The 13944-nt window shown below is 40.6% G+C and overlaps 2 protein-coding genes and 1 long non-coding RNA gene across 8 annotated transcripts in view; 1 reads left to right on the forward strand and 2 right to left on the reverse strand.

The window, feature by feature from the left end:
* Positions 1 to 3142, reverse strand: part of LOC143126818 (NACHT, LRR and PYD domains-containing protein 3-like) — a 28252-nt gene extending 25110 nt beyond the window's left edge. Inside the window, exons 1-3 of the mRNA XM_076288533.1 lie at positions 3126 to 3142; positions 2698 to 3005; positions 113 to 1974 (exon numbers count right to left, since the gene is read on the reverse strand). Of these exons, the coding sequence (XP_076144648.1) occupies positions 113 to 1974; positions 2698 to 3005; positions 3126 to 3142 (2187 nt within the window). The remainder of the gene's footprint in view (positions 1 to 112; positions 1975 to 2697; positions 3006 to 3125) is intronic.
* Positions 1 to 13944, reverse strand: part of LOC143136422 (NLR family CARD domain-containing protein 3-like) — a 196126-nt gene that overhangs the window by 113844 nt on the left and 68338 nt on the right. For 4 of the 6 annotated variants that reach the window (XM_076297192.1, XM_076297173.1, XM_076297159.1 and 1 more), the window contains exons 4-5: positions 4555 to 4668; positions 4147 to 4260 (exon numbers count right to left, since the gene is read on the reverse strand). In XM_076297192.1, coding sequence (XP_076153307.1) covers positions 4147 to 4260; positions 4555 to 4668 — 228 coding nt within the window. Of the gene's footprint in view, positions 1 to 4146; positions 4261 to 4554; positions 4669 to 5498; positions 5589 to 13944 lie in introns of those variants that run through there. The other 2 variants (XM_076297166.1, XM_076297178.1) reach the window with 2 other exon arrangements.
* On the forward strand, positions 8439 to 12567 carry LOC143137520 (uncharacterized). The gene is made up of 5 exons (XR_012989998.1): positions 8439 to 9075; positions 9905 to 9991; positions 10068 to 10217; positions 10459 to 10535; positions 11307 to 12567. It is a non-coding gene; the product is annotated as an uncharacterized LOC143137520 (long non-coding RNA).

The raw sequence follows: 13944 nt of genomic DNA on the forward strand, positions 1-13944 counted from the left end.
ACGCCTGTCAAAGAACAGGTTAGTCTGGGTTCACCACAGCTAGTAGTAGACTAGTGACTTAACATTATTTTTAGTCGCTATAGTTAGCACAGTCTCTCCATCAGAAACTCACCGTGCCTTTCTGCAGCACCTCACAGCTGGGATCGATCAGTCTCCTGCGTCCCTCATCTGATGTGTTGTATTTCTTCAGGTCAATCTCTTCCAGCACATCCTCAGACATCAGAAGCATGTGGGCCAGTGCTGAACAGTGGGCAGGAGATAACTTCTGTTTGATGTTCTTTGGTGATGACAAGTATGTCTGAATTTCTTTGTGCATGGAATCATCCTTCATTTCAAATAAGCAGTGGAAAAGATTGATGCATCGTTCAGGAGAGAGACCTTCTCTGTTGAGCTTCTTCATGTACTGACATGTTTGCTTGATGCTATTTGAGCTGTTGTGTGTGCGGTTCAGTAGACCTTGCAGAAGTCTGTGATTGCTCTCCAGAGAAATGCCCATAAGGAAGCGAAGGAAGAGATCCAGGTGTCCGTTCTGGCTCTCCAAAGCCTTATCAACTGCACTCTTAAGTAAAACATGTAAGTTGTCTTCAGTTTGTAATCCTAATACTGATTGAAGAGAAGATAACATTGACGGATTGAGTTCATCTCTCTGCTCATCACTGATGAGGGATTTCAGAGCTTCAAGGTTCTTAGCCAAATACGAGTGAAACACAAACACAGCTGCCAGAAACTCCTGGACACTAAGATGCACAAAGCAGTAGACCTTCTTCTGTTGAGATTCCACAGATTCTGTCTTGAAAATCTCAGTGCACATGCCAGAGTACACTGAGGCTTCACTGACATCAATGCCACACTCTTTCAGGTCTTCCTCATAAAACATGAGGTTGCCATTCTCTAGACTCTTGAAAGACAGTTCTGCCAGCTTCAGTAGAATTTTTTTCTGTGATCTCAAGAGCCTCTTCTTATCTGTTTCTTGTCTTTTTTTATATTTCTGATCCTTCCGAGTTGTCTGGATCAGCAAGAAGTGTATGAACATCTCAGTCAGAGTTTTTGGAATTTCTTGGGTGTTGTCCTGTCCAAGTATCTGCTGAAGTACAGTGGCTGCAATCCAACAGAAGACTGGAATGTGGCACATAATATGGAGACTCCTGGATGCCTTAATGTGTGAGATAATTTTGGTGGCCTGACTCTCATCACTGATTCTCTTCCTGAAGTACTCTTCCTTCTGTGGGTCACTAAATCCTCGTACTTCTGTTACCTGGTCGATGTACTGAGCAGGAATCTGACTGGCTGCTGCTGGTCGTGAGGTTATCCAGATGAGTGCAGAGGGAAGCAGAGTTCCCTGAATGAGGCTCGTCATCAAAAGATCCACTGATGATGTTTGTTTCACATCAGCCAACTTACTGTTCTGTTCCAGATTCAGAGTCAACCGACTCTCATCCAAGCCATCAAAGATGAACACAACCTGACAGTCTTTGTATCCCTCACCATCATTCAGCTCCTTCAGTTCAGGGTGGAAGTCAAGCAGGAGCCTGTGAAGACTATACTGATCACCCTTGACTAAATTCAGCCCACGAAAATAAAGGGGGAACATAAAATCTACATCCTGATTGGCTACCCCATCTGTCCAATCAAGAATGAACTTTTGCACTGAGACTGTTTTTCCAATGCCAGCAACACCTTTGGTCATTACAGTTCTGATGTGCTTCTCCTGTCCAGGTAAGGGCTTGAATATGTCATTGCAGTTGATTGGTGTGTCTTCTGTGTTTTGAGATCTGGATGCTGACTCTACCTGCCAAACTTCATGTTCCTTATTCACCCCTTCACTCTGTCCCTCTGTGATGTAGAGCTCTGTGTAGATCTTATTGAGGGGTGTAGGTGTCTCAGCTCCTGGTTTGATGATGCCTTCAGATATGTTCTCAAACCTCCTCTTTAGACTGGCTTTGTGATTCTTTATAACTCTCCTCAGGTCCTTATCTGTTTAAAAATGACAACATTTAAAAATTACAATTGTTCAGTTTGATAACATTACTTTACTTCTCAGAAAACCATTAAATCAATACAAAGTTTAAAATGCACTGTTCAATCCCTGCACTGTTCACTTTTACACTACCACCATTGCACATTATATGGTCAGTCCATACCAGACTTTTGTAATCGCTTCAATCGCTCTTTAAAGGAACCGTATGTAAGAAATGTATTTCAATTAATCATAAAATGGTCCTGATATGTCACTAGACATTAATAAATCATGTTCATTTCAAATACTTACATCACTGGCTAGAGTAGTCCGGCCAGGATATTGTCATTTAAAAAGTGAAGTTGCAGCCCTCAACTGATGTTGTCTTTTGTCATGTCATGTTGTGTTTTGGCCTGATGCGCCACCCTCCACCTATCTACTAATCACAAAGTCTTCGGCATCCAGGTTGGCAACCTCGGGTCAGGGGTGAGGGGGAGGGGATACACCGCTCTACAGTAATTTGAAAGTGATTGCAGTACCAGTTTTGGCCACAATCTTACATATGGTTCCTTTAATTTTTACATTTCTGTGAGTGATTTTAATGTATGTGAGATATACTGTGTGTATGTATGTGTGTTGTGTTATGGTTGTATAAGCTACTGGATGTCTAAAATTTAACCCCGGGATGAATAAAGTATTGATCTCTCTAAAGAGCCAAAATGTCCAAAATCTCTACTCACCTAGTTCCCTCTTTCTGCCTGGTATATGTTCAGTGTGCAGATGTCTTCTGCTGTTGATCAGGCCTGTGTGTTCACCCTGTGTGCTCATATCTGTGTGTTCATCCAGAGGAGGCTGTAGAGGAGGTTGGGTTCTGCATGTCTTTTCACACTGGGGACAGACTTGGTCTCCTGGTAGTCCAGGCTGCTCCCAGTAGCTGCTGATGCACTGCCTGCAGAAACTGTGTCCACAGGTGGTGATAACTGGGTCCCTCAGTACCTGCTCACACACTCCACACCTGGACTGATCCTGGGTCAGATCAGCACTTAATCTGCAGGGACATCAGACAAAGAATACTTGGACTAATTGCTCATCAGACAATCTACTGATTAAAATGTGTAATAAGCATTATTCTGTTATATTCTGAAAACAGATACAAGTCCAGATTCACAGATTTAAAGGATCCATTCCATCTTGAATTTCCCCTTGGGGATCAATAAAGTATCTATCTATCTATCTATCTATCTATCATTTCACAAAAAGACAGACATACCAGACCTACTACTAATATTGAAATATAAAGAAATTAGAACTGGAGTTTGCTGAAATGTCATTATACTAATTTGTACACTTTACTAATTTGTACATAATTTACACAGAATGTAATATTTTGAATGTGTTGCAGGCAGCAATTAAGAATCACTGTCCAGTACAATCAATAATCACAACCGACCAACAGTAAGAATAAGTGCATCAGTGAGTGCTGTTTTTAAACAGTTGAGTGTTAGTTCAAGACGGGTGGTAAGTGCTAGGATCAGCAAGACTACTTGTAAGTAGTGCTATGAGAGGAGATGTTCTCTAAAGACCTGGGTCTGAGTTTTTTGAAAATAGAGAGGGATGTCCTTGCCCTTGTAGGAACTAGCAGGAACTAACAGATGAGAAAAGTTTGGATTGGCCTGAGTGTACCGGTGGCAGAGCTAGACGTCGTTGTTCGTCTGAGGAGTGCAGCGGTCTGGAGGTAGCGTATGTCTGTATGAGGGCATTCAAGTAGGAGGGAGCAGAACCGGAGACTACTTTGTAAGCAAGCAAGCCTGAACCCCCTCTGAACTTTGCATGTGTAAAGATAACAAGTAAATAGAACACTTCAGCAGAACTGAATAAATCAGGTATTTGTGATCTTCTGCAATTACAGTGAGAATATTATTTATTAGCTAGTTTTTAAATGCCATTGGAGATCATCTGATAGAAGCCATGTTCATAAAATGTATGTAGACACAGTCATAGTTGAGAGTTGACATAGTTCTGTATACATGTAGGTGCTCTGTGTGTGTGTGTGTGTGTGTGTGTGTGTGTGTGTGTGTGTGTGTGTGTGTTTGTGTTTGTGTTTGTGAGTGAGTGAGTGAGTGAGAGAGAAAGAGAGAGATAGTAGAATTTCATGTGACTGACATGTCAAAAGACTGATGACTACTCACATTAGACCTGATGGAACTGGTTCACTGCTGAAGTTGGGCATAACACCCATGGACTTATCACTCTTCATGGACACACAGCTGGGCACTGGAGATGGAGGTCTGTGTGTCTGTGGGCTGGTTACATAAAAAAGCAAGAAACAGATTAACATCAACTCATTCCTCTGCGGAGTGATTTGCTCACACTTACAATAATATTACAACAATACATGCTCCATTTTAGAATTAATCTCTCTCTCTCTCTCACACACACAGAGAGAGAGAGGGAGAGAGAGAGAGAAAGAGAGATTAATTTACACACAAAGTGTGTGTGTGTGTGTGTGTGTGTGTGTGTGTGTGTGTGAGTGAGAGAGAGAGTGAGAGAGTAGAATGTCATGTGACTAACATGTCAACAGACTGATGATTACTCACATTAGACCTGATGGAACTGGTTCACTGCTGAAGTAGGGCATACCACCCATGGACTCATCACTCTTCATGGACACACAGCTGGGCACTGGAGATGGAGGTCTGTCTGTCTGTGGGCTGGTTACATAAAGAGACACGAGAAACTGAACTACACTCTAAATGTTTACTGTTAATTTACAACAGGTTCACAATGGTGTAGGCAACGCGCAGAACCCCTAAATCAGGCTTTAGGCTGCAGAAGTGTTACTGCAAAGAGATCATTATTCCCAGTGATTAGCCAAATGATTCCATAATGAGAATACTATAGATGGCACCTATAGATGTGTATGTGTGTGTGTGTGTGTGTGTGTGTGTGTGTGTGTGTGTGTGTGTGTGTAGAACTGCATGTGACTGACATGTCTACAGACTGATGATTACTCACATTAGGAGATATATTCCTAGTGATTAGCTAAATGAGTCCATAATGACAATACTATAGATGGGACCTATAGATGGTATTATCGGTCTAATGGCCACTATTGCTACTGAATTCTCTTTTTACTGCTGCTCCCATGAACATTTGGATTCATTTGAACAGTTTAGGGAGGTTACTGACAACACAGACAAGGAACCAAACAATTCCAAATACAGACAATGAGGCACCAGTGCACCAAAGACCAGAGGGGGTGTTGGGACAGGTATGATGCGTACTGTATCTGTGGATTAACTTACCCTCCATCAGAGTGTGTGGGGACAGGTATGATGTGTACTGTATCTGTGGATTAATTTACCCTCCATCAGAGTGTGTGGGGACAGGTATGATGTGTACTGTATCTGTGGATTAACTTACCCTCCATCAGAGTGTGTTGGGACAGGTTTGATGTGTACTGTATCTGTGGATTAACTTACCCTCCATCAGAGTGTGTGGGGACAGGTATGATGTGTACTGTACCTGTGGATTAACTTACCCTCCATCAGAGTGTGTTGGTTTGCTGCTTTGTTGCACACAGCTGTGTGCTGCAGACTCTGGTCTGAGTGTCTCACTGTGACCTGCAGCCTCCTCTCTCTCCTGAGAGACACTCATCCTAGCAGCAGTGGGAGAGTCTCTCTGGGAATGTACATGAGACAAATGCAGCTTTAGGTCTTGTGTCATGTGTCACCGCATACTATAGATTATAGCTGTAGCTAAACATGAACCACTATCTTTGTTTTCAGTATTCTGACAAGAAGAAGACACAGAACAAACAGAAGATGGTGAAAGAAGCACAACAAACATGAAGCTGTAACTAAACAAGAATCAGTACTGTAGTATTTTTACAAGAAGAAAGAACAAATGTCTGGAATCTTGAATAGAAATGTTAAGGTGTAGGCTAAATTCCTCAGTACAGATTAAGGTCTTTGGCCATTGTAGTCTAGTTTGCTTTATCATTACAGTTGGGTCTGGATTAAGCGCGCGCTCATCCCAGGCCAGGCCCATGGGGTCAGAGGTCAAGGGTAAGGACCCTAAAAACATAGATATTAGAAAGCTAGATACTGCATTGGGCTCCAGAACGTACGTAAATAGCGACGCCATCTTGGTGGGGGCAACAATCACTGGAGGCCAATGGAGGAGCATGTGACTCTGACTGGAAATCAGACAGGTGTCCGTGATTGCCTGCAAGTGTTGCCCATAGACAATAAAGGTGCTGCCCCCAGCAATATGGCAACCGCGTTTACGATGCCACCTGATAGAACTCGACAGACAACGCGGTAACTAGCAGTGTTTCCCCTAGATTTTTTTCCAGCAGCGGTGCTGTTGATCGTAGGAAGTCCCCCCCCCCCCCCCAAGAAAAGAGAAAATTTTGAAAAAATGACTGGTGACTTCTGGTGGATTTTGTGAAAGAAATGGACAGATTGAGTTACAAATTATGACAACCATTAACACAAGCATTTACAAAGCATGATTATTGCAGTACTTGAACAGGATTATTCATGTTTTTCTTTCACTTTTTTCATTTACATTATTAGTATTAGCCACTTTACAACTGTACATTGTAGGCCACTGTAGGCTACAAACTATTACTATTTAGAATATACAGTGCTGTGCATAAGTTAAGACATTTATATATAATAACATTTTTTAATTAAGGCATTAAGACAAAAGGCAAAAAAATGTTTTTGTTCCTCCCTTTAGTCAATTTCAGCATGGGTGTCTTAACTTTTGCACAGCACTGTATAAACTATATAAACTTCTCTTTCATGTCATTACACTGTATTGGTGCTGTGCAAGTCGAATTGAGTGACTGTCACTTTAATGCTGTGACGGCCCGTGAAGCTTGCTTGACGGTTTTAAGCTAACTTAGTGATGTTGTGCATGGTGCATAAGAATATGTGGATGAAATTAATTATGTTTCCCATGTCATTTGGTAAAATAAATGGTCAAAAACTCGAAGAAAATCTATCTTGGATTATATCAGATAAGTGTCTTGTATCTAATCTATAATTTTGGTGAGCTCTACAGGAATTACAAACTATCTCAGATGTAAATGGTTGCGTATCCTATTACTCAAATTCAATTAAACCCACCAATAGGCTAGCTAGACCTTAGTTTCACAGCCTAGGTATGTTAGCAACACAGGGCTTGAAAGCATTGCCTGTATCACAAACAAAAACGAAACAATGCATGGAATTTATCTGGGAATAGGCTACTGAAGGAAGGTAGGGGCGAGCTATCTCGCTGGCGTGTTTAATTTGGTTCCTTGGTTAACATACTGTAGCCTACGTTTTTTTGGCACAAAATTGCGTCTGCTAATAAACTTAAACATAAACACAAACAAGCGTGATCTCCTGTGGAATCCCCGACTGCGCCTTCAACGTTAGCCTACTATTATTTGTTGACATGAAACCTGAACGAACGGCAGCTGTTCTTGAAGTTCACTTGCGTCTATTTTTTTTTTTTTAATTAGGCAACTTTTTTTGCAGTGGCGCTGGAATTCCAGGAGCGGCGCTGCGCCGCTGATGAATACATTGTAGGGGAAACACTGACTAGCATTCTAATATCTATGCATAAAACCACGTACTGTAGGCTAAGCCCCGTTGTCTGCTCCAGGCAGGGGCGGATTAAGGTGGTCATGGGCCCCTAGGCTACATTTTCTGTGGGGCCCCCCTCCAAGGTGACATACAGTACAAGTGAACCACCAGATAGGCCTACTCGTACATCATCACTGCAACGTTGGTACAGCAACAGCTGAACACCAAACAGGCCTACTCACACCACTACTCACGCCTAATGCCAGTTATGAACTTGCCAACATATTCCTTTAGAAGTTTTTGGTAACACTTTATTTTAATGTGTCGCTGTTACAGTGTACCTGTACACTGTAACACAGTAATTAACTGGTACACTTAATAGGTTTATTCCACTGTATCAAAGAGTAGCCTAACAAGGTTGTAGCAGCACAGCTGTTGCATGTACACTGAAGACAATGAGGCCTTGACTGGAGCTAAGAATAGTTTGTATATCAAATCTATCATGACCAGATTTACCCCATCCAGCAGGTCTCAGGTCAGCTCTTTGCCTCTGATGAAAATGTAGGCAAATTGGCAAAGTTTTGTAAAAGCACTCAGTATTACAATGTAACAACTATATGTAGGTACCCACAAATACATAATGCAAGTACAATGATAGTACCTGATAGTACATGTTGTTACACAGGTTGTACCACTGTACCTAATTAGGTAGGTACACTGTAACAGCGACACATTGAAATAAAGTGTTACCAAGTTTTTTTTAGAAGTTTAGTCAAATCCAATTCACGCAGAATATCAATGGACATCAAAGACAGTTGTTTCAATCTGCGTTGGCTCATTGGATCTCTATTTTTAACAAATCCCAGTTTTGAAAAAGAGCAGCGTGGCGGAGTCCTACACAGTAAAATCCCAAGAGTTAAAATGACAGAGTAGACTGTTATTGACTCTAATAGAGTTACATTTACTACAGTTAGAGTAAAATGTACTCTAGCATATTAGTTAAAAAACAGAGTTAAAATCACAAGAGTTAATCAACCACCTCATTTTCTCATTTGGACGCCATTTTAGACATTTCTTGGGAGATGTTTGCCTAATTATTATTTGGATATTATTCATAAAAAATCAAGTGTTTTCTTCTGGTTTATTCCAAAGTCATTCGGTAGCTTTAAGATTTTTTTCTGGACTAGGCTACTAAAAAATTACTTGCAAGTTTGTAGGCTAGCATGTGCTACAGTAAAATAGGCAAATACTGCTAAGCTATCTATAAACGGAGTCTCTGTTATCAAGCCTATAGCTGTTCACAAAGAATAGTCAAAGCGAACAAACATTATAATAATACTAATAATTATAAGTACTGTATGTTTGTTACATGCAAGTGTACGGGCTCAGACAAATTACTAACTGGCGGAACATGCCCTCTGGCATTTCACGTCAGAGACGAACGTTAGTAGCCTATCACCCACTTCCTTCCATTTGAGAGAATGCAGCGACGCGACGGAGCCTGGTTAGAAGAATCTCTCTGAAGTGTAGTTGAAGGTGAGTAGATGTTCATCTAAAATACACTTACTAGAGATTTATTTCACATGTTCCGTAGTATGCCTCGAAAATGATAAACAATAAGCGGTGACGCGTAAGAGGAGTGTAACTTAACGTAAATGTATGGTCAAGATATCATTCTGAAATTTGTTGACCTTCAGGGGCTAACGTTAACGTTAAGTTAACTGCTAACGAAGGTTGAAAGTTAACATGAACGTTAACGTTACCTCTGTGTAACATGAGGTACATGTCAATTCGTGCTCCCGTATTGTACAATGCTATAAGTTTTTTTTTATCATGTTAATATTTACTCAACCAAATATGATACCAGTATAATCGTCTTTCATGGTCAACATTGACTTGGTTAGCAGCTAGCCTATCAGCCAACGTAGCTCTCATTGGCAGCTTAGCATAATGCAAATCAGATATCAAATGAAGGCTATGGTTAGCTTAATGAGGTAACAGTTACTGTTGTTAGCTACTTAACATTAACAGTCATTAATAGGGCAAATTAGCTTAAAGTTCATGCTCTACCAAAAAGCTTGTTTCACGTAAAACAGGCATCCATAAGCATGAATTTGGCCTTCACAAGTTGGTTATTTCAAAACTAGCTGCATTAATTGACTATCAAGGACGTGTTGATTGCTGAATGTGCATCATTGATAGCATAGAAGACACGTGTTCAGTGCAAAGTGCCAACAGGTGCACGTGCCACATTTACTAGTTTAGTCAGTGTCACTGAGATAGTTGTTACCTGTTTTTTTTTTTAAGAAACTGTTTTAAAAGTAGTGTTGATTTTGTCTGAATGTTTGATTTTATGTTTTCTCAGGATGTTGGTGAAAGTTAAATACCAGGCAGACCAGATACATTAAAATGGTGGAAACTGATGCCACTCTAGAGGATTTATTTAACCAAGGTACTGATTTATTCAATTGTTGCATTGTTTAAGTCTATTGTCAGTTTTTTTTTGTAATGTTCTGTTTTTATTTTAGTGTTCATGAAATTTGATATTTAAGCCAAACACCAAGCTGGGCTAAAATGTATGATGAGTTTGGTACAGAAGATTGACAACTATGTGTCTGAAGATGTGGTGAAGGATCCAAAATGTGGTGTATTAAAGCTGAAGCCTGCAGAAGATGATGGTGAGTTGTAATATGGAATGTAGTTAAAACTTGGTACAAGTTTTGTGAATATATCAACAGCGGTTGCAACACATTGTTTTGATGGAATTCCACTCTGTGGGGTTTGTGGATGTTGATTATGTCCGTCTTTGAGCCTATTTAGTGTTTAAAAATCTCAGCCATCAAAGACTACATGACATACAGCCGTCACAGGTACTGGACATGACTATATAACTGATTTATTCTGTCCTCTGCTTTGTAGTAGATGCATTATGTGATTCAGATGACACCACTGCCTTGTTTCCAAATAAGCCCAAGGGAGATGATGGGGTAGAGCAAGTAAGTGGCATTTTTTCCCTTGTTAAATATTGGTAAAATCTTTATGCTGCCCATTAACACAAAGGTAACCTAAACTGAAACCCACACTGAGGTATTTTTTTTTCTTCAAAAAAATTCCACACACTCAGATCTGTGCAAAATGATCTTTCTATTCTAGATTTCGGTCATAGACCCTCTTCAGGAATCCTGAAAAAGGCCCATGACCGAAAGCTATATAAAAAGATAATTTTGCACAGATGTGAGTGTGTGGATTTGTCATGCTGTGCTTGACTTTTGACTTTAAATCCCAGCATCTCCACCACCAGATGAACAGTATTATTTGTCTCTTTTAAATGATTGAACTTGAAATGAAACCATTTCATAAGTATTTCTGCATACAAATTGTAATGAATCTGTTTAAGATCAAATACATTGTTTACAGTGCACTGAATTTCACATTGATCTCCATTTCTCAAGGTCACCGAGAACTGTCGGTACAGGGGGGAAAAAACAAAACAAAAAAACAATCGGATTCACTTAGCTCGAAATGCAGCAAGGAAGCTACTGTGCTACACTCTAGGGGCATGTTCCTGAGCCCTAATGTTCATGACCCCAGAGTGTAGCGCTGTAGCTGCACAGTCGCTTTAGCTGCTGGCTTTAGCAACTCGAGCTATGTAAAACCGATTGTTTTCGTTTTACATACTCGGTGACCCAATAAATGGAGATCTTTTTGGAAAATCGCTGGATTTCCCCTTAATGCTGGAACTCACCCTACTTTACACTGTTTTATAGGAACATTTCTATGATCCAGCCAGCGGAGCAGGGTACCTGGCCTGACGCATTAAAACAATTCAGAGGAAAGCCTCAGGAACCACAAAGTCCAGCACACAATGAACATAATGGAGGACCAGCTTCTGAAGATGTGCCCGAGCCAGTCCTGAATGAAGAACAGCTGAGAGAGGCGGTATCTCTAATGAAGCATTCTTCTGATGAAGAAGTTGTGCGGCTGAAGGTGAACGTTTGATTATCGTCAGAAAAAATGGTCCATGACCCTCAATCACCTCATATGCTTGCAACATTCTCTCGATTCGTGGATGTAATGGATCAGATTGAGCAAGACTGTGTTACTGTTTGGTGAGATTTCAGCGAACCTTCTTGAGAGGTAGTCAACTATGTTCAAAGAGAAGACTATTAAACAGAGTAAAGGTCTTTCTTCCTCCAGCATCGAACTGCAAAAAAGGATCCAGGTAGCAGAATCACCACATGGGCTGTGTCCCGGTAGAACACTCAGGTTAAAGTGTGGTGAGACTGGGTGTTTCAGGGACATTTTCTGGCTTTTAGAAAACATTTGGAAATGTTACATGAGTATAGCGTTAATAATGTTCATGTTTTGGAAAATAACTGTAGTGAACACAGAAGTAATGATTTGGCGGTAGATTTTGATACAGTGGTTCCTGTTATGCATTCTGCTGTACATGAGATACAGGTTAAGGAAACTATTCAGTTTTTTGAGTGATAAGCAAAGTGTTGAGGAAATGAATCATACTTTAAGTCATCTTGAAAATCTCTTCTAGGCCCCATCCATTGGATCATGCCTTAGGTATGAGCTACACCAGGCGCGTAACTGAAGCGTTCCGTTCGCGACGCGTAAAATTCATTTTAAATGAATGGTCTATTTTTTTCGAACGTACGCGCCGCTATCACGTCTGGTGTAGCTACCTCCATTGATTATAGTGGCAGCTAATTGTTGCAACAGACGCTATGCGAACGTAACGCTTCAGTTACGCGCCTGGTGTAGCTTCACTGTTAGAATGTGTAGACTTAAACATGTCGGTGATGCTAGAATGTTTCAGTACAGGCTGTAGAGTGAGTAAAATTGGTATGTAAGCTAATGTATCACTAACAACAACTTGATATTATGTTCTAGTGGCTTTGTTCCATTTGATGCCAAATGTGTTGTACATGCATTTACCAAAGGAAAAAAAAATGAAACTTTTTATATTGTATATTGATACATTAACTTAATATTTTGTAATAAATATATTTTCAATAATTTGTCTGTATGTCCTTCAGATTTTGTAGAGCTTGATAAAGACAAGCAAAATGGTGACTCTAGCAAGAGTAGCTGGGAATAAACTCTGAATAGAGATAAACTAAGATTACCCCATTAAGAGTTAAGATGACTCTGGAAAGAGTTGTTGGCTTATAGAGTAGATTTTTCTTTACTCCCTGTGGAGTTTATCTTGGTGATTTTTCAACTCTCTGTAGAGTAAATTTAACTCTGAAAAATGTGCTCTAGGAGAAGAGTCAAATTTACTCTCTGTGGGGTGGGACCAATGGGTCTCTATGACAGAGTCAGAATCGACTCTATTAGAGTTGAAAACAACTCTGACAATTTTACTGTGTAGCTGAATGTGGAGCATGAGCATTGCCGCTGCTGTCGTTGGCATGGCTAGTGTTCTCAGAGTTTTAACGTTATCTCCATCAACCGTGACACTACGTTTACATGGACATTAATGTTCCGACTTTTGACTTTTTTTAGAATGAGACGATATTGTGATTATGTGGTTTATGGGCATTGTTAGCATCCCTTGCATGACAGTTCTCTATGTTTTTCTCATGTGGATTAGGCTACTCAAACGCGGCAGCAGCCTTTTTTTGCAGGATATGTTGGTCTCGCTGTTCTTTAGATCTTACACTAGAGCCTTTCACTTTTGAGCCCTGCTCTCATATCTTCTTTCTGACATTTTCTAAAGGAGTCTAAACGAACTGTACCCTAGGCCTATGAATGACGCATATTTCTAAAACCTAATTTGACTGTGAACTCCGCATATTTACCCAATCAGCGCCTTGCTACTTTAAATATCCATTTTGGGCCAATGAAGTTTAAGTTTTATTCTCTTATGTAAATTTGAATGAATTATTATTTTTTTTATGGCCAACGGGGCAGGCTGGAACACGTGGGGCCCCTACACACACACACACACACACACGTGGGGCCCCTACACACACACACACACACGTGGGGCCCCTACATACACACACACACACACACGTGGGGCCCCTACACACACACACACACACACACACACGTGGGGCCCCTACACACACACACACACACACACACACACGTGGGGCCCCTAGGCTGCAGCTCCAGGGTTGACCCTCACATCCAGATTTACAATACACATACTGTACTCATCCAGATTTTTTTTTTTTTTTTTACTTCAACCATCTCTTATTTTAATACAGATCATTGTCCACAAACCTGCATGCCTCCTATGTGCCTGCCACTAACGCGACAAGAGGCCTATGCTTTCACACTTTTCACGTTTCAGCAAATCAAATGACAGCATATCTAAACTGGTTGTACTGGTGATGTAGGCTACACTTTATGAGGACGCATCATGAACGACTTCATAATAAAACA

Source organism: Alosa pseudoharengus, unplaced genomic scaffold (assembly GCF_046254945.1).
Source record: "Alosa pseudoharengus isolate Yale_2024_CS ecotype anadromous, Long Island Sound unplaced genomic scaffold, YU_APseudo_1.1 YU_APseudo_1.1_scf_1, whole genome shotgun sequence".
NCBI classification, from domain to species: domain Eukaryota; kingdom Metazoa; phylum Chordata; class Actinopteri; order Clupeiformes; family Clupeidae; genus Alosa; species Alosa pseudoharengus.